The following is a 26,936-nucleotide window of genomic DNA, read 5'->3' on the forward strand; positions in this document are numbered from 1 at the left end:
AGCAGCTCTGTAATGAATCTGGCATTAAATTAGTTTTGATGCTATATGCAAGCCTACTATAATATGCTACTTACAGTCATCATGAATTCGGAAAGGCAAAGAATAAAAAATATTAAGGCAGCTACACCATTGTTGAGAAACAAGCTACCAAAGTATTGGGTTTAATTTTTCAATCTGCAGTTCTATAATACTGGAGAAAGATTATTTGATGTTTCTTTCTTTTACCTAATAATGTACTGATGTGTTATATACTTTCAGATACTTTTTTATATAGACGTTCTTCATGAATAACTCCACTTTCGTAAATAGATGGTCAGATTATAGTCAAGTAATTTATTGAGAATTTGATTATGTAACTGTTTGGGCTGTTTATTTTTTGTGAGTGACAGGGATAGTGCCAGTCCTGGGACTTGAACTCAAGACCTGGGCACTATCCCTGACCTTTGTTACTCAAGGCTAATGCTCTACCATTTAAGGCACAATGCTGCTTCTAGCTTTTTGGTGGTTAATTGGAAACAGTCTCCTGGACTCGCCTACTCAAGGTGGTTTTGCATCATGACTCTCAGATCTGAGACTACTAAGTAACTAATAATTCAGGCATAATCTCCTGGCACAGCACTTGAAATAACTGTTTTTAAGACAGGGGTGTCTGTTAGGTCTTTTGGGTCTTTGCTTGGCCTCAGAGCTTTAGTTTCGTAACTATTATAAGGCCAGTGCTGATGGTGCTAATTCTGGAGCATATAAGCTCAGGGACAGTGTACAGGCTCTGAATTCAAGCCCCAGTACACACACCAAAATAACATAGATAAAACTATGTTATAAATATACTTAAAATGATGCTTCAGATACATAGCAATTTTCATATTAATAAATACTCTAACAAGCCACTTATTTTGTGTTGGGTATCTAAAATATGTAGACTTTAAACACATTCAGAATAACAAGTAGTGTGAACTGAAAAGCACTTACTGAATAGCATGAAAACTTTGTAGATTTGAATATTGAGAGATTTTTGCCATCGTTATAACAGCACAGTTATCTTTCTCTCTGCTTCTCCTGAATACTGACTTTTTACCACCTAAGAACATTTAGTTCTCTCTTCCCTCTCCCTTTCTCTCTCCCTCTCCCTTCCTCCTTTCCTCCCTTACTCCTTGCCATTACCAGGATTTTAACTCAGGGCCTCACGCTTGCTTGCTTGCTTGCTTGCTTGCTTAGCTGATACTTTACCCCTTCAACTATGCTTCCAGCCTGGCTCCTTGCTGTTTATTTTGGAGATGAAGTCTTGAATTCTTTTCAGAGTTAACTGGCTTTGAACCAAGATTCTTCTTAGCAGCTAGGATTACAGGAATGAGCCCTCAGTGCCTGCTATAAAAACATATTTTTAATGTTTTGGTGTGTTACTTTGTTGTAGTTGTTGTTTTAAGACAGGGTCTCTCTGTGTAGTTGAGCCTGCACTCAAACTTGAGATCCTCCCGACTCTACTTCCAGGTGATAGGATCAGGTACATATACAATAGTTTTTAGAGAGAAAATACTTTTAATTACTATTTTGCCTTCCTTGTCTCTAAGCCAGTTCCTTACCTGTCCAAAACATCTCCTCTTCCATTTTCCACAGTCCTAAACTTTAAAAATATATTTCTCCCATTGAATTTTATAACAACTTTCCAAAAGTAAAACTAAGCATTATTCCTGAAATTAATGTCACCCACTGCCCATGAAAGACTCCCCATTCTCTCAGCCCTCTTTCACCTTGTATAGTTCAATTGTCTTTCATTCTAAGTTCTAGCTTTCATTCTCTTACTCATCTGTCACCACCCTCTCTGCACACTTGATGTAGACTTCTTTTGATTGTATCTTCCACTCTCCTCCTCTTCTCTGTCTTCTCTCTTCCCTTCTCTCTTTATTTTCCTTTCTGTCTAGAAATAGGAAAACAAAGAAAGGAGATATCATCCATCTCTCTCTTTTTCTTCCTCTCTCACACACACATAATGAAGATAGCTCTCATTATCATTGCGATGTATTTATTTAGGTTTTTCCTGTGCTTATTGTATCATAAGGCTCAATACAATAAACTCAAACTGTTAACTCAGATGAATGAATAATAGACCATCTCTACTCTTTATAATGTCTCCCTACTCTTTATAATGTCTAGATAGTATTAAAGTGGCCAAATTTTTCAATATGCTTCATAATGATTTTGTTTCAAGTAAAACGTACCATGTGATTTTTAATGTAATCATTTTAATGTAATTATTTTAAATAATTAAAATTATTATTTAAATAATTAAAATTATTCTTACCTCATGAATAATAAAATTCTACAGATTAATACCTGTTTGAAACTTCAGAAATACTTGATACTTGCCATCGCTTATATTCTTAGAATATATTTTATTAGGGCCAGAAGTTTGTCCTAGTGGTAGAGTGATTTCCTAGCATGCATCAGGATTCGAGTTTGATTCCTCAGTACTACATACGTAGAAAAAGCTGGAAATGGTGTTGGAGCTCAAGTGGTAGAGCTCTAGCCTTGAGAAAGCCCAAGGACAGTGCTCAGGCCCCAAGTTCAAACCCTGGGACTGGCAAATATATACATATATATATAGTATATGTACATATTAACATATAGTATATATTTAATATATGTATTAGTATGTTGTATAATATATATTAATATGTGTATACATATACTATCAAATGTTCAGCATAGAATGCACTTTTCTGTCTCAGGTCCATTAAGAAAGTAATACTAAGTTAAAATCTCATATTTGCATAGTGTTTCATTTAAGGTCAATGACATGTTCTTGTACCTTTTAACTGCATTCTTTTTAAAGGTGCTATTTGTGAATGTCCCCTTTGTTGGTCTTCTTGTCTAAAAGATGTTGCTTACATATGAATATTTTGAATTAGGAATAAATGAAATTCTAGTTTTTGCTGTCAGAAACAAATTGTAAAAATGCATTGCATGTCTTTTAAAATCAGTATACTCTATTAGCAGGCCTGTCAATATAAAAAGTGCATTCCATTTCCACCTCTTGCTCTAATAACCTTTTCTGTGTTACTCTGAGGCAGTTCACATAATCAGAGTATATTGTCAGCTTACTGGAGTTGGGGAAGCATGAAATGAAAATCACATTAATATTGATCCAATTCTTTTACTTGCAAGTGTCCTTGATGTCCTTTTCTGCTGAGCAATGACTGTTGCTGTTAGGTAGCCATTTTCTTCTTTCTTAAATTTCAGCAAATTGTTACAAGCAAAAATGATCTGAATAAGTTTTAACACTTGGAATAATTTCTATGAGCAATGAACCTTAGTAACTATCCAGATTGCAAGTGTTGCGTGTTTACTAGCGACTGAAACCTTTTTCCTCCAGCTTCCTACAGGGTCCTTGCCTGGGGGTATGCTATATATTATACATTAACTCCTTCAAACAAATGAAAGTCTGTATGAGTTCTATGGTCTAATCACAATGATATCATACTCTAATTTTAAGTAATTATGTACTAAAAACAGACCATAAGTATTACTGATTCGGGTAAGGATCAGGTTTGTCATAGATTTGAACCTGGTATTAGAGGTTTTCATTTTATGCTAGTACGACTAATAGCTGTTTTTGATTACTCAATACTCTGTGAACAAAAATGAATTTACATGGGAATCATGATTAGATCCAATTCAGTTACAGCAAAAATACCACAACTAAGAAAGGAGTAATTTGATGGCTTGTAGATTTCATATCCATATTTATTAAATTGGCTCAATAACAACTCAAATTTTTAGTTACAGTATGTTTGCAAACAGCAAACAGAAATAATCCATTTAAAAAGAAACAACTGATTTCATTTGTGGAAATCTTTTCATATGAGAATTTAATATGGCTAAAATGAAACTTCTGATTCAACAGAACAAATAAAAATAGTGTATAAGATGTTTGAGACTTCTTGTATTTCTTTTTACTGTAGTGCTTTATTCATTATTATTAACATGTTATACCACTGGAATTTTTCTACTGAAATGTATCTTTTCTAAAAAAGAAAACTCTACAAGAAAAATTTTTTTTCTTAATTTTCAGTAGACAAGTGGCCTTTTCCATCATCATTTATGTTTCTTAAGGCATTCTTTATTGTATTCTGCTGACTAAAACTACAAGGTTAAATTTAGAATTAAAATACAGATATTTACTTGATTGTAATTAGTTGTTCCAGCAAGGTTTCTAATAGTTTTATCTCACAGCTTCACTAAGATCACCATAAAAGTTTTTGGAGGGATAGTTTCTAGTATAATAAAATATTAACAATATAATAAAAACATGCTTTCATCCTTTTTTTCAAGTGTTCATAATTGTAAATTTCTCACTAATGGATTGATTCATATGTATAAATGAAGGAGATCATGTCACTAGAAATGTAATTTTTGAAAGATATATTTATCCTAAAATCTTTTCCTTTTAGTGGAAGTTAAATAACCTAATTTAGAATTACTGAAAGCACTGGCTGGCAAAAATATTTGTTGCTCTTATTTAAGTTGTAATAAGAAACGTAATCTTTATTTTAACATTTTCCTAAATATTGATATCATTAAACTTTTAAAGGAAGTATTTAGGTCAAAAAATAGAGTATATTCTTTTATTTTCATAAGGGTAGATTTTTTTCTAAGCGCATTAACAAGCTAAAAGCATCATGAAATGGCATATAATCAATAGAGTATATCTTTTGAAAAAGTATGCCATCTTGTGAAATTAATTTCTAGATACTTTGAAACATTAGAATTTCCTGACCATACACTTAGACAAAATTAAAATAAATTTCCATTGTACCCATCATTTTACTTAAGATTTCCTTAGAGAGATGAAAAATAACCCAATATTAAATGTGCTAGCTTTTATATGGCAAGCAAATTTTCCTAAAAATACTCAGATTTTTAAACTTTATATTATTATGATTACTATATACAAAATAAAAAAAACAATAAAAACGTTCATAGTCATCTAATTTTATTTAATAATTTTTAATCAATAAAATGGCATAGGAAAAGAGAGTACTAAATATAGCAGCTTATACTCCGTTTTGTGTGAAAAGTATTCCATAGCACCTTTGCTGTTAGCATATTCTATCCTCAAGGGCAGTCCAATACAGTAAAGAAACCTAAGGTTCATATTTCATTTTAATGAATATAAACAGACTGTTAGGAAAGCATGTTGCAAAGTAATCTAATGCATCTAAAGGAAAGGAAACCATTAGTCAATACCTTAATTTGGTTAGGCATTGTACTGTGACCTTAGACTCATGCTTGCTCTTTCTGGGCTTCTAATTCTCAAATTAGCTACTTTCCCCCTATTATAAAAAAAGAACCCTTTGATTATACCTTTTGTCAGTTTACTTTATATTCTTTATATTATATTTTTATGTATATTGCCAGGAATTGAACCCAGACCCTTGCACATGCTAGACAAGCACTCTACCTCTTGTTCTATGCCCCATCCCTATTATAATCTGAATATTCATTAATTTGCTTTATTATATCAAAATCTTTAGGAATCCATCATCTTTAACCTTTTAACAATCCTATGGGAGCTATGTTGAAAGATAATTATTCCTCTTTTAATAGACTAGAAAATGAAATTAAGAAAGCAGCTTGAATTTTTTTAACTCTTAATGTGCATAAGAAGAAATAATAATCACATAGTTCAACTTTCTTATTTATGAAAAGCATACAGAGGACCTACAAAGAATAATATGTAATGGTATAGGACATGCTTAATAGGTGAATTTTGTTTATGCTTTCATGTGCTTACTGAGCAGTGTTCATTGTCACTTTATTTGACATTTACATGTGGAAATTAAAGTCTTCTAAGAGGTCTGGGGACATAGGTCAGGTTAGAGCACTTACCTTGCATGTACAATTGTACTGGGTTCTGTATCTAGTAGTAAAGAAAAACAAATCCACTGAAGTCCACCAAGACATTAAATAAAAGGCTCAGGAAAGAATAATGAAAATATATTATGACGTGTTTCTAAAATATAAAAATTAGAGAAGCCCAAGCAGGTAAGAAAATTACAAGTACAAGAAATTACATATACAAAATGGGAAGGTAAGGGAAAAAACAAGATGAGTGCAAGGGGGTGGGGGAGAGAAAGTAGGAGAAAATCATGGGAAGAAGTAACAATGTTCGATAAGTAATGTACCCATTACTTGATGAATGTATACCACCCCAACAATAAAATAAAAATTAAAAAAGGAAATTAAATATACCAGACTGAAAGGTTTTTGACAAAAGCATTTAGGTCTTGAGCAAAATAAGTTGTAAAGAGGAATAAGGGTTAAATTAGTAAAGCTGTATATTCAAGGACTAGATTGTGAACCATAAACTATAAATCATACAGATTACATAAGGTTGCAAATGTGTTTATATATATATATGATATATCTATATCAGAGACATGCATGTCCACATATATTATTGATGTTTTATATGCCAATTTCCTAAACAGTATAAACTACTATGTGCTGTTTCTCTTTACATTGTTTATATTTATCAGTAGAAGGTAACCAAGTGAGAAAATGAATTAATTCTTGACCTTAATTTTTGAAAATTCAAGATGATCTGAAATAGATACGTTTGTAAATAAGTTAAAGTATCTAATGTGTCAGTTCTTTATTTTGCTTATGTTTTTTAAAAAAGAACAGTACATATTTAAAATGACAATAATTTAGTTCTAATAATATTAATAGAGTATAGTAATAGTACTAGCAATATTTTCATTCTTTTGTTATTTCACTTTTAAAAAATATTTTGTTTTGGACGCCAGGAGTTTGGCCTAGTGGTAGAGTGCTTGCCTAGCATGAACAAAGACCTAGGTTTGAACCCTCAATACCACATACATAGACAAACCTGGAAATGGTGCTGTGTCTCAAGTGGTACAGCTCTAGCCTTAAGAAAGCCCAAAGACACTCCTTTTAAATTGTAATGCTCACTACAAAATTAAAGACTATTGGCAACTACTGACACCAAAAGTAAAGACAAATCTCAAGTACCAGAGCAGACCAGTCCATAGAATAGCTAAGCTACTACATTTGCAATGCTTCAGGAGTTGAAAGTGATCTTACAACATTACAATATGCAAATTGAAACCACAAAAAAGATGACTGAGAAGATTTTATGAAGAATGAAATGGAAACCAGGGAACTAGAGGACAAAATTTTTGACCAAGGGATTGTTTCTTATCTGTGCTCTGTATTAAAGAAGCAGAAAGGAGATTAGCTGAAATGTGTGTGTTTTTATCTACAAAGAAAAACCTGTGTAAGGTAATGGTTAGAATCAAAGAAAGGATAACAGTGTTGGCTTGCATGAGCTCCATGGGTTTGAGATTGAAATTAACATTTGGAATGGTGAATTCAGTAGGCTATCTTCCCCCAGAGTGGTTGAATGCCACACAGTCTTTTAAGAGGAACAGAGTAAACTGAAATCAGAGGAAGAATTTACCCACTTTGTCCGAATTTATTAGTTGAGCCGAAACACCTTATCACATCCTGTCCTGGATTTGCACCATTTATTCTCCTGGTTTTCTGGCATTTAAACCAGTCGTGAAATATATACCAGCTTTCCTGGTTCCCCAGTTTGAGAAAGTAGAACATGTTACTTCTCAGCCTCTGAGACTGGGTGAACCAATCCCTGGCAATCAATCAATCAATTTAATACCTCTTGTTGATTATATTTTCTAATGAACACTATTACACTAGCCTCTGTCTTCTTTAGTTTGCTAGATTATAGTAGCACACACAGAAAATAAACTACCATACACACCTCCCTCCAAAAAAAGAAAGCTCAAGGATAGTGCTCAGGCCCTGAGTTCAGGCCCTGAGTTCAAGCCCTGGGACTAGCAAAAAAAAAAAGTACTTTGTTTTACATAATTTTTTTTTAAAGAGTAAATTTGAAAAAGTGAAATTTAAGTTCAGGCAATGCAACATCAAATATTAGATAACAACTTTACATATAGACCTTCTTCAAGTATGCATCTTTACTGGTAAATATTGGCTATATAATGCTTTTAACTGTATGGTATTTGTAACATTCTATGAAAAGAAAACATCTGATTTGGGATTTTGCTTCATTAATCTTAAAGTTGGTGACATTTTTTTCATCTAAAACTAATTTTTTTGCCAGTCCTGGGCTTGCGCTCAGGGCCTGAACACTGTCCTTGGACTTTCTCAAGGCTAGAGCTCTACCATTTGAGCCTTAGCACCACTTCCAGCTTTTTTCTATGTATGTGTTACCGAGGAATCGAACCGGGGCCTTCGTGCATGCTAAGCAAGCACTCTACCACTAGGCCAAACTCCCAGCCCCTAAAACTAAATTTTTATGACATAAAATTTTTGTAAGGAATAAACTTACATGTCTGTCTCATCTAGCTTTAAACATAATTTATATTTTTTTAATCTAAGGCATTTTGAAGGCTTGTGGTATTTGCTTGTTAATTTCTTGATGAATGGCTGAAGAGACCAGCAAGTGCACTTGGTCCAACATGTCTTCTGAAGACAGACGATCTCCAATAAATTCCCTTACAAATCAGATTTTGATTTGTTGGGTGATAAGCCAATTCTTTCTAAGGACATATTTACAAGCCTTGTAATGAGACAGCCCTCTGAGACCTTTCTTCTTTTTTCCTGTAATTTTGATGAATGAAACTCTAATTCATAAAGGATATTGTGATTGAAAAGCACCTTTAGATCTCATATACTTTAATTTAGATAAATGTCCATGGTAGTACCAGAAAATCAGAACGTTTACTGAACTTCAAGCTGATAATACTTAATAAGGTTGATAACCTCAGTGTACTCACAGGTTTTTTTGATTATTTTATTTTTTTAAGACATGACTATTTCAGTGCTTTAAAACTGAAGGGTATAAAGTTGGAATTTCAAGATATGTTTTATTTCTTCTTCCTTCTGTCTTTTCCTTATTAGGAGGATATAATTTTGATAACAAAATAGTGTTGTATAGCTGCATTCTTTTTCCCGATACAAGGAAAACCTTAATTTATTAGGCTGTCATACTTAATGGACTTCATTGACTTCTGTATAAAGAACCGAGTACCCTTTCATATAAAGACACAGGTTTTTCTTAGTTCATTCCACACTGAAATGTGTCTCTAAGGTTCTAATATATCTCAGAGACTTCAGACTTACAGGAAAACATTATGTCTCCATCTATTCAAGATTATAAGAGCAACCAGCTATGGTCTAATGGCTCATGCCTATAATCTAAGCTACTCGGGAGGCTGAGATCTGAGGATCACAGTTCTAAGCCAGCCTAGGGAGGAAAGTCATTTGAGACTCTTATCTCCAATAAACTATTCAGAAAAATCTAGAAGTGGCACTGTGGCTTAAACGGTAAAGAGCTAACTTTGAGCAAAAGAAGCTCAGGGATAGCACTCAGGCCCTGAGTTCAAGCCCCAGGACTAGCAAAAAAATAAAAAATAAAATAAAAATTATAAGAGCCTGCTATGTGATAGACAGTAGCTAAGTACCAAGAACACAAACTTGTTTTTAGTCAGTGTTTCTGGGCTACTAACAGGTAAATATGCACACAGTTACACTACTTGTATTTTAGTAGCAGGGTTTTGAGGTATGGCAGAAGTAAAGAAAAAGACTAAAGAAATCTGCCTTAAGAAATCAGAGAAGAGAATTCGATGGGGAGCATGAACTTAGTTCAGCACATGTTTGTTTCATTCCTGCTGGGTACAAGGCACTAAGGCTACAGAAGTGAAGAAGGCAGACACTGAACAGACTCTACCTGTACAAGTCAACCAAGTTGACATGGATTGGCTAGGAGACGCAGTTGAAAGGAGGGTATTTTAAGGGCAAGCTAGAAATAGCCAAGAATGAAAGAAGGAGTATATCTCATGATAACAGTACTGGTAAAGAAAGATGTGAAAGCCTGATGTATTTTAGAAGCTAGTACCAGTACTAGCTGAAGCGGGGAGTGGTGACAGATAATGTGAATGGTGACAGATAAGTAGACAATAAACCTTGATCAAATGTACTGAGGAGTCAGGTTTATACTATAGCATAACTCTTACATTGAGTATTACTAATTTGTAGGAGTTAATAGAAAGTATTAAGCAGAAAACTGTCATCCTCTAGTTCCTGCTTTACAGTAGCCATGCTGACAGCAATCAGGAGGGTTATGGGATTAAGGCAGCAATTGAAACCTCTGGGGCAAAATGATGACTTGCACTAGGGCAGTGGCAGTTACTCAGTCATTGGTTTGGCTTAAGTGGTTTGTTCTAAAGAGGAGCAGGAGCAAATAAGCTCAGGGAAGTAATGCTAACAATATTCATCCAGGTAGATACCTAGAAATATGGCCATGAAAGCCGTAGGAGACATCTGGAATACTAATCATTGTATTTGTCTCTGCTAAATGATGCAAACTCTGAATTTATCTAGTGAAGTTAGTACCTAACATACAAAGAATAAATAAAATTAGGATAAGGTTCAGAAGAATTCAGGGAATCTATTCTGAGTCATTTATTACAGAAATAAAAAAATCTATAGGCCAATGAAAAAAGAATACACATTTACACCTGTTATTCTTTCCAATGAAGCATTGATTTGTAATAATAGTATCTGTCTCTGAAGTATCTGTCAAAACATATTTTTAACAATCTATCACTTTAAATTCTAAACTGTTACCCAGACTGAGTTGGGATGAGTTCTGCTGTACTTTTATAATGGCTGTAATCACTACCATGTGTTTTCACAGAAACTTCAATGGCCTTTGAGTCAGTTGCTTCAGGTTGTATGGCTCTGACACTGACAAAAGCACCTGCGAGGTTGGTGGGGAGGGGGGAGAATGAAGGAAAAGGAAGAAGAGGAGGTAGAGGAGACGGAGGGAGGAAGGGAAGGAAGGAAGACGTGAAGGATAGCACTGTTTTTGTTTTTGTTACTGTTTTTAACGAGTTTTATGACACCTAAAATGCATCTGAGCAAACCTCAACAGAGAGTTATAGGCTGCTGGGATTCTGTGTTTGAGCATGGGGGAATTAACCGAGAACATTGTGAATTTTAACTGTAGAGAAATTTGGCCAAGATATTCCCTGATTTGGAAGGAGCAGTTTCCAGTATAGCAACATCATGCCATCACCTAGAAGTAAAATAGAACAACCCCACAAGTACTGATTTCACAAGTACTGTACCACACTAAATAAGATAGGATGGTATTTTCCTAATTATGCTGGTTTTGAAGCAGATACATTGTTTTTCTTCACACTGCATTTCAGCATCAAATGATCTAAAATAGGATATCTATGTGTAAGGACATATGCATATGAATGTTTTGTACATAATCACACATATATAGTTTAAAAAATCATAAACTAAATGGTGAATATATAAACTAAATACACATACACACATACACATGCAATTTCAGATTCATTGTCCCTGGCAAAAGAGGTGTTTAAATGTAAATAATGGAGATATTTGTTAAGCAGTATATCCATGAGAGATGTTAATACATGGGTTTCCAATTTTTATATTGATTAATATATTGATGGCAAGTCAGAATTTACTTTATTTTCATTTTTGTTATGTTTTATTTTTGTTTTTTATGTTACTTTATATGCCCAACTAAGGAAATCTCCCCCCATCAGGATTTAGTTCATTTGTGAAATAGATCTATATATTAACATCATTCCTAACTTTACCTTTCTATAGCTTCCAGTGACAATCACTTCCCCCTTAGATATGACCAAGACATGAGAAAGGGTATCAATGTATGTGAAGTAATGTACCTTCTATCTGATGAATATAATGTAACCCTTCTATTAATTACAATAAAAATTATATGAAAAAAGAAAACCTAAAAAAATAAATGCTTTCTTGGTTATTTTATCTACTCTATTGTGAAAAGACAGCTGGTCAGTTAATTACCTAATTCACAGAACCATTTAATTATGTAACAATTATCTGTTATTGTCAGAAGACTGAACTGGAAATGAGGTACAAATTTTATGTGGAACAAAAGTCTTCAAATATGGATTATAGATCCCTTTCCAAAGGATGTACCTTCCATAACCTGTTTTCTCATCTGTGAAATGACCTTTGATCTATGTAATGATTTGCAATCACCTATAATCTGACCATTCTCATAGACTACTAATAAGATAAATAATTGTAAAATGTTCTGTAATTATATCCAGTTAGTTCTAATACTCGCTGAAAACAAAAGCAATTATAATGACCTAAATTATTATATTTCCATTGTGATTAGGAACCGAAGAAGATGTAGTGAAGTCCAAGAAAGCATTCCGAAGTCAAGCAATAGTGAACCAGAACGCAGAGACAGAACTCATGCTGGAGGGAGATGACGATGCAGTCAGTCTTCTACAGGAAAAAGAAATCGACAATCTTGCAGGTAACTCTTAAAATACTTTTTTCCCTGTTGGTTGTGATAAGTACACTGAAATTTCTCAATCTAATGCATTAAATCAGTGTCTCCCAGTGAATAAATGTGTGCCAGTAGTTGTCACAGCTCAGTCGTGTGACTGTTAATAATATATCACATATTCTGGTATTGAAGAAAATTGGGATCTTCTTTCCAACAAATGTACATTTGACTGACAATAAATGAATAGCACCAACTTTCTATGCAAAAAGAAGCCACGTTTTATATGGGAGAAATAACACATAGTGCAAACTGTCCCCACGTAATTGTCTGTGTCACTGGGAGTTGGGCAGGAGGGTAGACCTCGGGTTTATTAACCTTGTAAAACTCTATAAAGAATAGCTGCTTTGGCCAGGTGACCACGAATTTGCTACTTGCTCCCTGCTGTCTTTCTTTGTAAAGCCTCTCCCTCTTGTTCTTTTGTTCTCTACCCTCATAATGCTAATTCCCCATTTCTAGTAGACATTCTCACCCTCCATCCTTCAGTTTCATCCAGTTCTGGTGCTGGTATAAGGTTGAGTACAGCATCCTCAGTGACCATTTGTGGTATGTCTCAAATAACCTTTCTTTTAGTTTCACTCCAATTTGAGACTCTAATGAAAGCAGATGACTTCATAAAGACACACATATGGCATCATTTCAGAGTATTCAGTAATCCTGAGAAAATAGTCTGGATCATACCCTAGCTCCCAGGATAAAAAGTCTGCTTTCATTGAACTTAGTGGTACATGCCTGTAACCTTGGCACTTGGGAGATGGAGGGAGAAGGGTCATGAGTTAAAGGACAACTGAGTTCCATAGACAAATCCTGTCTGAAAAATCAGCAAAACCCCAACAAAACCCACTCTTCTGTTTCTGAATCTTAAAATGTGACTGAGTCTTTCCTCAATTCTATCTTTTTGACTCATGTAGCGTAGGAGCAGACAGTAACAATAGAGGTCTGACATTTTTCACTACCCAATAGGATGCATGAACTTTTTTAGAGAGTGTGTTACTTCATTCAGATATGCTAACATATGGTTCATAAATTATGATTCAGTTTAGACTGTCTTGTCCTTTGTCCCATTAAAGATGAATGAGTCAATTCACATTTGCCTCATCTCTTGAATTGTATTACAGTAAAATCCTTCTTGTAATGGTAGTGACACAGTCCAATCAATGCTAATAACTCCTTTGTATTTCTCTCCCTTAATGATAGCTAAATGTTACATTATGTTTATAAATAAAACTTTAAGAGCACATTAAGTTCAAACATTGGAGACTAATGGAAGTACCCTTGAATTTATTTCAAAGTTTATTAATCTTGACTATCAGAACGATGACAATGTTAAACAAAATTCACTTTAGGAAATAAGAATTGCCCTACTCCACACCAATTCACTCACCATGACTTCTCTAACTCCTGTCCTTTACCTGGTTTTTCTTTAAGCTGATCTTTTCCTATCCAGATGGCTCTGGCCCTAAATCATACTTTATTGATATCCTTGTGTCTGAAATATCTTATAAACTGTCTTACAATACTGATCCCTTGCTAGATCTGTAATGTTGATTTTTTTTTTAAAGAACAGCACAAAATGCTGCTTGGAACCTTGAATGAACTTGGAAAAGCCGAGGGAGATGGCTATTCTGTGAAGAGAGGCATCTGCATAATGTATCAGAATACACAAATTTATTTTGCACATGCCAAATATGCTTATTAATCCCAATTATTGTGAGAAGTACTTTACATAAGATTCATTTTGAGAACTTAATTGTAAACCAGAATTCTTTACTATTCATAATTTATGCTAAAAGCCTGGTAACTCTCCTAAAGAAAGCTGTGTCATTCCAAGAGGACTGAATCTAAATTTAAATCCAAGGGATCTTAAAATTTACATAAAATATTAATATAGTGTTATATTTATTTGGTATCTAAGAAATATTCTATACAATAATCTTATTAGTATAAAATATGGCATCAAAAATATCTAACATACCATGTATGCCAATATCAATCTGTCACATTAATATTAGTAAGATATATTAGAAGCTGATCCAACCAAGATCTCTATGACCAGAGTTCAAGCCCCAGACCTGGCACCAAATAGGCTAATGTGTGGGGGGGCAGGTGTGTGTCTTCTTTCTCATGTTTTCTTTCTTTGTTTTTTCCTTGAACTTTTTACTTTTAATAAGTTTAAATGTTGACATAATGTTCTATAGCTTTAAATGTCAAAAATTTTTCTTTCACTTTTAGTTACCTTTCTTCCAAAGCTGCTCATCTCAAGAGGCAAATTAAACGTGTGTGATTACTAATTACTCAATTTAGAAATATTCCAATCAGTTAAGTAATTATTATATTAATAACACCTATTTATTCTAATTGCTTTTTTACTTTGAAGCATTTCAACAAAATAGATTAGGGCCTAGGAATTCATATGTGTTAAAATATTTAAATTTACTAATTGTATTTTATTTAAAATATTGAGATTAATTCTATAACAATATATTGTGATCTAAAATTTTAATTATTTATTTTGACTTCAAACTTAACAGTTTGTTTCTTAAGATAACTTTTAAGTAACTAGAATTTTACATTAACTTAAATTTATGTAAATAGAATATAAATATAATTTAACTCATAGAATTGCATCATGCTGGTCAAATATTAGCGATACACTTCGCATAACACAATTGGAATTTATTTAGATTTCTTTCTTGCTGCTCTAAATGTTAATAATATTCCTAAGAAGGGAACATTGAGTTAATAAGGTTGTTAATTATCCTTTAAAAAATGCTTTATTATTTTTCCATAAATTACAATAATTTTCATTTGGATGTAAGCTGGCATTGCCAACAATGTACCTATCTGTATATTTTCAAATAACATAAAAGGTTTTCCATAGGCTTAAACTATTCTGTTCCTGGGGCTTGAACTAGGCATGGGTGCTATCCCTGAGCTTCTTTTGTTTAAGGCTAGTGCTCTTCCACCTGAGCCACAGTACCACTTCTGGCTTTTTCTGCGTAGTTTATTGGTAATAAGAGTCTCCTGGACTTTATTGTCCAGATTGACAAGGGATGGGACAATGGGTGAACCAATGGAATAGTGATGCTCACAAGACAGTATGTTCGAAATAGACTTTATAATAGGGAGGGTGTGGGGAGAAGGGGAGGGGTAATACTGTTCAACAAGAAATGTACTCATTACCTCACGTTTGTCATTGTAACTCCCCCTTCATGCATCACCTTTACAATAAAATAAAGTTTAAAAAAATGAGAATAAGAGGCAAGCACTGGTAGTTCACATCTGTATTCCTAGCTAGTCTGAAGACTGAAATGTGAGGATGATAGTTTAAAGCCAGTCCTGGCAGCAAAGTTAGTGAAACTCTTATCTATAAATAATCACCAAAAAGCTGGAAGTGGAGCTGTGGCCTTAACAAAAAAACCTCAGGGCTAAATCCCAGGCCCTGAATTCAAGCCCCAGAACTGGCACCAAAACCAAACATCAAAACAATAAAAAGAGAGAGAGAGAGAGAGAGAGAGAGAGAGAGAGAGAGAGAGAGAGAGAGAGAGAGAGAGAGAGAGAGAGAGAGAGAGAGAGAAAGAGAAAGAGAGAAAGAGAGAGAGAGAATGAGAAAAATGGAAATAAGGAAATCTAAGTCTATACTAAGTCCCAGCACCTCCCCCAGTACTTACTCTGAAGTCTCCGTTATATCTTTTACAGTTCCCAAGCCTTTTTTTTCTTTGCTGGAATATTTTTGAATACTTTTATTATCTTTAAGTAGTTGTATAAAGGAGTTGCCATTCACCAAAGCAGTTTATAAATGCAGTGCATCTTGATCAGTGTCGACCCTTTCAACATTCTCACCAACCCTTCTCAACCCTCCCCTTCGCTCATTCCTCTGAATTCTTTAGGTATGTATTGAATTTTTTGTTTGTTTGTTTGTTTGTTTGTCAGTGGTTGGGCTCAATCTTTCAGCCTGGGCACTGACCCTAGCTCAAGGCTAACACTTTACCACTTTGAGCCACAGCTCCACTTGGAGTTTTTGAGTGGTTTATTGGAGATAGGAGGCCCCATAGACCTTGCCCTGGCTGGCCTTCAAACCATGATTCTCAGATCTCAGCCTCCTGAGTATCTAGAATTACCAGAGTGACCCACCAGTGCCAGGCTGGTCCATTTTTATTGAAGAAGGGTGATGATGTTGAAGCCAATTTTTTTCTTTTTTTTGCCAGTCCTGGGCCTTGAACTCAGGGCCTGAGCACTGTCCTTGGGCTTTCTCAAAGCTAGAGCTCTACCTCTTGATCCACAGCACCATTTCTGACATTTTTTCTATGTATGTGGTACCCAAGTCTTCATACATGCTAGGCAAGCACTCTACCATTAGGCCAAACACCTGGCTAAAATATTCTTAAAAGATAAAAATTTACCTCTCCCTACCCCTCTCTATCATCTTGGGGAAAAGAAGACAAAAATTGCACATTTCTAATTTGAGCCTAATATAATTTTATATGTGTGTGTGTGTGTGTGTGTGTGTGTGTGTGTGTGTGTATGAGAGGTTGATTTAGTATCTATGAAAAAGTACACAACAATGATGCCTATAAACTCAGCCCCATTAGCCAGTGCAGGCCTGACTTCTCCATGCTCCACAATTCCAGTATGGTAAGGGAGCATAAAATTCTTTACAGACAAAACTAGTCTGTCTTCTTCCACATTTATTTTTAATAATTTGAATTAAAGTGTCTGACTAGGATTAATTCAACCTAGTACTGCTAGTTATGGGGAAATGTCTTTTAAACTTTCTGGATTTATCTAAAATGCATTTTACTTTTTCCTTTAATTTTTAAACTCATGTGCATTTCAAGGAAAATTTAATCCATATGTCCCTGACTCACTCACACTTAACTCATCAAAATGTTGTTACGCAAAAGCTATTTGATGTTGAAAAGCCTTATAAGTCTTTTTTTCTCTCTCTTTGAATTCGGAAGTTGCTTTGCCAGTCATAAATAGTAAACCCAAAGGGTTCACATGCAACCTCAAACACAGAATCCACAAAGCTCATAAAGACAACATTAACACAGGCTCATTTCTTATAAAGTTAAAATATTTAAACCTCTGCTTTAAACTGTCAAATCAAAGTTTTCAGAACTAAAGCTTTATCCTGCATATATAGATTTCTTTGTTTTTCATTATAATAAAAGAACAAGCTGGGTGAGGTGGGTCACACCTGTAATCCTAGCTACTCAGGAGGCTGAGATCTGAGGATCAAGGTTCAAAGCCATCCTGGGCACAAAAGGACCTGAGACTCTTTTTAAAATTTTTATATTGTAATTAATAGAAGGGTTACACTATATTTGCCAGATAGAAGGTGCATTCCTTAACCATCATTGCTACCCCTTCTCATGTTTTTGTCCCCATTTCCCTCTCCCATGCCATCCTCTCATCTTGTTTTTTCTCCTTCCCTATCCTATTTCAAATAAACATATATACAGTATATCCAGTAACAAGGTAAAATACTGTAACAATATGAGATAACCAAGAGACAACAAAAGAGATGAAAAATAACATAGTACATTAAGAACAGTCACTCCTTATATGGCTCTTGTTTCTGTATCTTGGAGGTCCTTTCATTTAGCCTCATCCTATATGGCCTTATGTATCTAGGACCTGAGACTCTTATCTCCAATTAACTTCTAGAAAACAGGAAGTGAGGCTTGGCTCAGGGTGAGGGTGGTAGCCTTGAGCTGAAGAGCTCAAGAACAGCGCCCAGGCTGAGTTCAAGTCCCAAAACCCACCAAAAAAATCAAGCAAGCAAGCAAGCAAGCAAGCAAGAAAGAAAGAAAGAAAGAAAGAAAGAAAGAAAGAAAGAAAGAAAGAACACATTCCAGCCACTTACTGGACATCAGCCTTGATTCAAATCACATATAGCACTCCTTAGTCTTTTGTATTTTAATAATAAGCTACCTTTTGTTTTAGACAAGTGTTACATAATTATGAGATCTGTTCCTTCCAATACAACGTTCTAGTTGAAACACTCTTTTTCTTTTTTATCTGGATAGAGAATTTCAGTGAACTTACATTTATATCGTCAATCTGAAACACACAGGCAATAAGCAAATTCCTACCACTATCATATCAATCTGTAGGAGACAAAGTGTATAAAGTGATATGTAGTAGAATGTATGTGGATACAGAGATTAATAATCTTACTGAAGACTTATGAGTCTTTTTATTTGTTACTCTTTTGGGGACAATGGGAGATAACAAAGCTATTCTCTTCTGAAAAAATAGTGGATGCTAGCAATCAGAGAGGAGAATACGGACAGATCTTGTTTTTCACTGACACACTTGAACACGCTGGTCTTTTCTCTGGCAGATTTTGGCAATGGTTCAAAAATAAGTGAATCAGTGACTTTACTACTATACTTAGAATAATGATAAATAAAAGACTAACAAGTCCTTTTATTCATATATTTTTATTGTAATTAATAGAAGGGTTACATTATATTTGCCAGATAGAAGGTGCATTAATTCACATACATTGATACCCTTTCTCATGTCTTGGTCCCCATTTCCCTTCCCCCAACCTCCACCCCTCATCTTGTTTTCCCCCCTTCCTTATCCAATTTCAAATAACCAAATACAAATATATCCAATATATCAGATAACAAAGTGAGATATTGTAACAATATGAGATAACCAAGGGACAGCAAAAGAGATGAGAGATAACATAGTACATTAAGGACAACAATCACTCATAATATGGCTTTTGTTTCTATATCCTAGAGGTCCTTTCATTTAGCGTCATACTATATGGCCTTATGTGTCTAGGTTTTGCTCTATTGGAAGTCTCTGCTAGGAGAGCCCAAGGTTTCTACTGATTATGACAAATGAGGGAAACCATTGAGCCCATGTTCCTTTGAGTCTGGCTTACTTCACTTAATATGATTTTTTTCTAAGTCTTTCCATTTCCTAACAAATGGGGTGATGTCATTCTTTCTGACAGCCACATAGAATGCCATTGTGTACTAATACCACATCTTGTTGATCCACTTATCAACTAAGGGACATCTGGGTTGGTTCCATATCTTTGCTATGGTAAAATATGCTGCAATGAACATCGTTGTGCTAGTGGATTTAGTATATGTTTGTTTGTGGACAATTGAGTAAATTCCTAGTAGTGGAATTGCTGGGTCATAGGGGAGCTCTATGTTTAGTCTTTTGAGGAACTGCCATACTGCTTTCCATAGTCGTTGAACGAGTTTACACTCCCACCAACAGTGCAGTAGTGATTCCTCCTGGCCACATCCCCTCCAGCATCCGATAACAAGTCCTTTTATATACCAAGTTTTTTGTTGTTGTTGTTGGGGTGATGTACAAAGGAGTTATAGTTACATTCATCAGGTAATGGTGGGTACATTACTTCTTGAACATTGTTACCCCTTCCTATGTTTTTCTCCCACTTTCCCTCCCTCTACCCCTTCCCACTTCATATACTGACTTTTTCTAAAAAAAAAAAAAAATGTTTCTGTAGCTGGGTGGTACAGAGAAGAACAGCAGCCTGCAAAAGGTGCTTATACATAAACAACCCTAGGAACAAGAATCTACATAGAATGCATAACAGTTATTCCAGTAGAATGTGATCTACTAGTTCAACTCAACAGTCCAATAAAATAAACCTACACCTGTTATCAACACAGAGCAGACAGATAAATTGCTATCTAAATATTGTTAACCATTTTCCCACACAAAATATTTGTGCAGTTTTATTGATCAGAAAATTACCAATTACTATTTTTTATTAGAATTCTATTGACTTTTTTCTATTCAACCACTACCGTGTGTGTGTGTGTGTGTGTGTGTGTGTGTGTGTGTGTGTGTGTGTGTGCATCCTAGGATTTGAACTCTGATCCTGGGAACTGTCCCTGAGCTTTTGTGCTAAAGGCTAATGTTCTACTACTTGAGCCAAAGCTCTACTCCAAGATTTTTGGTGGTTGTTTGGAGAAAAGAGTCTTACGAACTTTGCTGATGGGGCCTGTCAAGTCACTAACTTTTAAAGCAGCCAAGTATAGCCACGGTACTCTTTTACCTCAGTTTCAATATGAATACAGCCACAGATCATGGAAAACTTAAAAGTAAATAAAATTATATCTATGATTGGAATGTTGAGATGTCACTTTTTATCAACCAGTGCTCTGAGGAGGAAAGTAAAAGCAAGGAAAGTAAAAATAAATCAGGGAGTGGAAGTGGAAAAGGGAAGAAAGCACTCATTAATGAAAAAGCATTACCATAGACTGATAGTGACTTATAGATCATATTTAACTTTAAGCTCTAGAAAGTTAGGTTCCATTTGCAGGATTCTCATTCATGAGCCAGGACTTGAATCCTTTTTTTCTTCATTTGCTTCTAAAAGCCCTTCATTAATTTATTACATGAGTGTTTTTGGTTTAACTTGTTGTTTGTTTTTTAATGTTGCAACCCTTTTTTAGGCTTACTTATCAGTATAGTAGGCTATTACCAACATCATTTATAAACATTACTTATAAATGAGATAAGACAAAAGAATATATTGCAAAAGAAAATTGCCAAAAAGTATACAGTAAAGACAAGAACTGGATGACCTTTATTTTCTAATTCCAGGTCCCAGCTTGACTAGTTGGATGGCATTATCCAAGCAAAACATATATATCTAATATCTGCTAAATAGAAGACATTAAGTGGATACTTGGGGAAAAAAACTACATACATGATTAAAGTTCTTGGTTTCAGTGATCTGTTTAACTGTGGCTGTTGAGTATGTAAGATTTTCCAAAAAATCCGAAATTTGAGAGTTAAATTGGGCTTGAAGTTCAAAATTAAAACCATAGAGATCATTTACAGAAGTGAGAATATGAAGAGGAAAGAACAATAGGAATGTCAGGTCCCCTGGGAAAGAGGTTTTAGGGCAGTCAGTAAAGAGAGCCATCAGGGATACCAAGAAGGAAGTCAAGCAGTAAAGCCCAAGAAAGATTGCTGTGCTCTAGAGGTCAAGGGCTCAGGAAATGCAACCTGGTGGTCCATGGAACAAAGTACTGTTAAATATGGTAATGAGAAAAACAAGATCTATAGTCAAATGTGTTTGAAGTATTCTGGATATGTTGCCAGACACTTTTATACCTGTTTATACCTGTAATTCTAGCTACTCAGGCTGAGATCTGTGGACTGTGGTCCCTAGCTAGTCTAGATAGGAAAGTCCCTGAGATTCTTTTTTTTTTTTTTTTTTTGCCAGTCCTGGGCTTGAGCTCAGGGTCTGAGCACTGTCCTTGGACTTTCTCAAGGCTAGAGCTCTACCACTTGAGCCTCAGCACCACTTCCAGCTTTTTTCTATGTATGTGGTACCGAGGAATCGAACCCGGGTCTTCATGCATGCTAGGCAAGCACTTTAACCACTAGGCCAAACTCCCAGGCCGTCCCTGAGATTCTTATCTCCAATTACACACCAAAGAGCAAGAAGTAGAGCTGTAACTCAAGTGACAGAGTGGTAGCCTAGAGAAAAATAATAATAATAATAAAACACTATGGCCAGGAGTTTGGCCTAGTGGTTAAAGTGCTTGCCTAGCATGCATGAAGACCCAGGTTTGATTCCTTGGTACCACATACATAGAAAAAAAGCCAGACGAGGTGCTGAGGCTCAAGTGGTAGAGCTCTAGCCTTGAGAAAGTCCAAGGACAGTGCTCAGGCCCTGAGCTCAAGCCCAGGACTGGCAAAAAAAAAAAAAAAAAAAAAAAAAAACAACACTCAGGGACTGTGCCTAGGAGTTTGAATTCAAGCACATGGACAGACAGACACACACACACACATACACACACATACACACACATGGGAAGGAGGGAGGAAGAGGGAGGGAGGGAGGGAGAGAGAGAGGGTGGGGGGGAGGAGGAAGGGAAAGAGGGAGGGGAGGGAAAGGAAAGAGAGAATCTGTTGCTCAGATTTGAAGGCAGGAAAGAACTGAAAGTGGCAGCGGAAAAAAAAGTACAAAAGGGTCAGGTAGAGAGTGTAACAGGAAGAATGATGGTTTCCTAAAACTAGAGCTAAAAATAGTTGAAGATAAATGAAGATGCATAAAAAAATCTTTCATATAGGAAGGTATTAAGACAAATGACAAAATTTAGATTTTCTCCAAAATAAGTAAACTGTAACATACAGTTGGGGTAGACAAATGTAGTCACATGAATTTTTCTAGGAAAAAAAGCACATGCATTTAACTATGTTCCCACACCCCCGCATCTGTAAACCACCCAAAACAGATAACTACTACTATTGCTACTCCACATTGAAATTTCTAGCTCCACTTTCTGGAATTACAGCTAATACTGAAGAGTGTATGGTGATTTGTTGTTATTGTTGTTGTTTAATCTCAGTCTTCCTTTCATGTTACCACATCTGTCCAGACTTAGTTTATACTTACTCATTCCTGCAACAAGGTGCTCGATCATGCTATTTTCCCCTGGTTATAGCACCATCCCCCTCACACCCACCTATTTGTGCTTTATTCACTTTCACAGCTCACTTTAGATATTTTCATCCTCATCCTATTCCAGTCACATCTCCCCCCGCAAAAAAAGAGAATTATCACCGTTCTATAAATCTCCATAAAATTGTTTCTGACCTTTTTTTGGTAAGAGTCAAAATTTATAGTTGTTAAATACTCCAGTTTAGAAACCATTGAATCCAATCTCTGCCACTTACTCATTGTGTGACCTTTGCTAAATACGTACATTTTCATTTTCTCAATTGTAAAGTGTAAATAATAGCTATATCAAAGGATGGCTAGGAGGAATAAATGAGATTAGCTCACTTAAATGCTTTACTCAATGCTTAATTAAGCTCTTTCTCCCACATGTCATCATTTTCTCCTGTATTTTTATCTTTTTCACTTTCACATAAAAGGTTTACTAATGTATCATTGTGCTCCCTTAGACTGAAATCAATGTACATACCTGAATGCTGAGGTAAATATGTCTCTACATCTAATTTATAAAGCAGATGCAATTTATATACTAGGAAAAGTATGGAAGTCATAAACTTATGCTCTTTTTATTTTTAAAAAAGTAACATGTCTATCATGTAGTTAGAATGACCAAATGTAACTCTAAATGGCTTTTAGTATGTTTTCGATTTTTGTTTTCTATAAAATGAACATTTTTATATCTTTTTGAAGACTTTGACATTGATTTCTGGAAAACATTTAAGGTATGTGGTGTATTTTTATGTGACTCTTTCCTCTAAGATAGGTCCAGAACAGCCATGTCATTTACTATATCCAACTCTGTAAACATAGACTGTATATACATTGTGATAGTACTGGGTTAAATGAAGAAAACAATGCCTCTGTCCACAAGTCGCTTGTGACAAATTTTTAACTATTTGTAAACGCATATATTGTAAGTCCTGAAGTAAAAGTGTACCCAGGAAACAATGAGGACAGAAAGGCGAGCTCTGGAGTATAAAGACAATCCTACTAGTTGGACAGATTTTAAATCCTCCCATAGGGTTCATTCACTCATCCAGTCTACTAAGAATTTACTCTTTCCAATCAGTAAATTATATCCTAGGACCATAAAAGAGTCAGACTTTTCCAGAAGGTGAAAAATGCATTCCATATGTTAAACTAAATGTAATATAACTAGAAACACAAATCTCAGCTAGCACACCTATTAAATCACAAGATGGCAAATTATCACACTGAACATTAGAACTAGTACTGGCTTTTTTTGTTTTGTGTTTTTGTTTTGGAAAATAATGCTATTATATTTAGACTATACTTTCTAAGATTTTTCTACTATAAAATTACTAATTACTGTTGCAGAATGGGATATATACTTTTATTGGTTACTTTTAATATTAAAATTTACCAGTTGTACAGATAAATTAAAAAAACATAAATGTAGGCTAAAGCTACAGCCTATGAGATTGTCAATATACTTTTGTTGTTCATACCATCATTATATACGTGAGAAATTAACAAATATCAAATAATAGTGGATTAAAATTTCATTTTCCTCAATCTGTTAAAATTATTCATTATGAACACATTAAATAAGACCATATGCTAAATTACAATGTTCATTTTTTTCTTGTAAGAAGGCTCCAATTTTCCTGTTTGTTTCAGAGTGAATAGACTTTGAAGCCATGAGTTTGCACAAATCTCAAAAGATCACTGAGTATTCTTAAGCAACTCTCTTGTTTTCTACAATTACCATCTCAGGAAAACCATAGATTGGAAGGATGAATGGTTATTATTAGTCTCAGTCTTAAAATAGATTATACTCAGATGTCACAGAGATAAAGGGTCACTTTTTGAATACAGTATAAATTGTTTTCAGTGGACAGTTTGGAAACATTATGTGTATATGTGAGCATTGTGAGGAGAGAATAGTGCTGAAATTAAATTCTTAATTTTTCTTGTTTTGGCCAGTCCTGGGGCTTGAACTCAGGGATTGGGCACAAGCTTTCTCAAGGCTAGTGCTCAACCACTAGAGCCACAGCACTGCTTCGGGGTCTCTTCTGTGTATGTGGTACCAAGGAATTGAACCCATGCATGCTAGGCAAGCACTCTACAAATGGCCACACTCCCAGCCCCAGATTCATAATTCTTTTGTTTTTTTTTGTTTTTGTTTTTTTTGCCAGTTCTGGGTTGCGCTCAGGGCCTGAGCACTGTCCTTGGACTTTCTTAAGGCTAGAAGCTCTACCACTTGAGCCTCAGCACCACTTCTGGCTTTTTTTCTATGTATGTAGAACTAAGGATCGAACCCGGGTCTTCATGCATGCTAGGCAAGCACTTTAACCTCTAGGCCAAACTCCAGACCCCCCCAAATTCATCATTCTTAAGATGTATTTTCTGCGAGTTGTTCAAGTTATCACTTCCTAATTCATCTATTTCCATGAAAGTGAAGTATGTGAAAATTTCAGGTGTTGTTTATTCTAATCATGTGTTTGGACACGTATCAATATTTGTCATATAAAGACAAAACTCTCTAGGGATTTTGTTTTATGATCTCTTTACCCTTAAGATATTTGTGCTTGAAACACATAGAGCTACTCTGGACAGTAGAAATCTAAGTGTGTTTACAGTGTTTTTCCAAGACTATTCTCCCCACTGGCACATATATAAACACTTTGAGCTTTCTTTAAAATCCAAGCTTTCCTAAGTTTTCAAAACAAACTTCCAACTTCCTTATACCCTTCAGTAATTTATTTTAGATTTCTTTTGAGATTTACTACATCATATCATTTTAATTGTGTAGGAAAATATTTTCTTTAAATCAATACTGCTATAGTTTAGAATAATAAGAGCAAGAGTATCGTTTAGCAGTATATTCAGTTGTTTGTACATTAGGAGTTATTTCCACAGATTTTATTGCATTCTAAAAATGATTATAAGGATTTACACCTGACTGTATTTTTAATCTTCATTTTTTGAAAAAATATCCTATTACTCTCAACATAAAGATTCATTTTAGTCCTTCTAAATGATCTCAGTATTTTAGTTTCATTGTTTTAACAGGATTTTCCAATATTTATTATGTCAAATAATGATCCTTTACATGTTCAAGAAGAAAGTAAACATGTAGTTTCAAAGTAATTGAGGTTGAAAAAAACTTACACAACTAATAAAAACTTATAGCTATATTAAGTTAAGTTTTGGAAATACTGACGTGATTTGGAGGTACATTATAATTTATGTATCCTAAGTATAGTTTTTGCCTGTTGAATGTCACATCAAATACTTTTAACAATGTCAATTCTAATTAAACTCCAACTCTTTCTTCTATTCTTTGCTCTGCTTTATGTTAAAACTTGCAGAAAAGCTTAGCGTTGTTTGAAAATTGAATTGCTATAATTGCACTTTAATAGCTATGATGCTATTTGCCCAGCTCTGAAACATGATTAATTCCTGCATCAGACAAAAGAAAAGTGGTTATGACCTTTGAGTACTGGCCTGAACTGCATGTAGGCACTGTTTTGGAAGATGGACTGAAGTTCAATGAAGCTAAACATAATTTTCTTTTGTTAACATTAAAAATAATGGACATCAGACAGGATCATAGGATAAAGATGTGAGACAAAACAACAAAAATACTTCATATTTTGTCTAAGCTTAGACAAAAACAAGGTCACAGTGCATACCACAAAAATACCAAACATCCCCCTCTTCTGGCTAATATGAATAATGCTATTTTTCAACTGCAGCCTTTGCCTACCTCTAGCCTGTTAAAGTAGCCATTCGCAGAATTATCCCTGTTCCCTATAGAGCCACTGGATAGCAAAGTTCTGCCTCCCTGAAGCTCAAATGACTTGAAGTCTGAATAGCACCCTCACTTCCAGGGCTGTCAGACCCTCTCATTGACAGAAGCATTAAACACAGTTTATTCAACCACAGGTGTAATCCTGTTGGTCTTTGGCAAGACAGCATGAACAGGTATTTACACAGGCTTGTGTGGTGGATGTTAGTTAAATAATAGAGACTTTGTTATAAGCT

General features: G+C 34.8%; 1 protein-coding gene and 1 long non-coding RNA gene across 8 annotated transcripts in view; one reads left to right on the top strand and one right to left on the bottom strand.

Moving 5' to 3' along the window:
- Nbea (neurobeachin) overlaps window positions 1–26,936 on the top strand; it is a 496,782-nt gene that overhangs the window by 286,922 nt on the left and 182,924 nt on the right. For all 7 annotated transcript variants that reach the window (XM_090342258.1, XM_090342251.1, XM_090342252.1 and 4 more), the window contains one exon: window positions 12,269–12,412. In XM_090342258.1, coding sequence (XP_090198384.1) covers window positions 12,269–12,412 — 144 coding nt within the window. The remainder of the gene's footprint in view (window positions 1–12,268; window positions 12,413–26,936) is intronic.
- Window positions 1,896–12,988, bottom strand: LOC150057071 (uncharacterized). The gene is made up of 3 exons (XR_016537129.1): window positions 12,915–12,988; window positions 12,240–12,381; window positions 1,896–1,915 (listed from the first exon to the last, which is right to left on the bottom strand). It is a non-coding gene; the product is annotated as an uncharacterized LOC150057071 (long non-coding RNA).

The sequence above is a fragment of the Megascapheus bottae genome, chromosome 11 (assembly GCF_031878675.1).
Source record: "Megascapheus bottae isolate mThoBot1 chromosome 11, mThoBot2.hap1, whole genome shotgun sequence".
NCBI classification, from domain to species: Eukaryota; Metazoa; Chordata; class Mammalia; order Rodentia; family Geomyidae; genus Megascapheus; species Megascapheus bottae.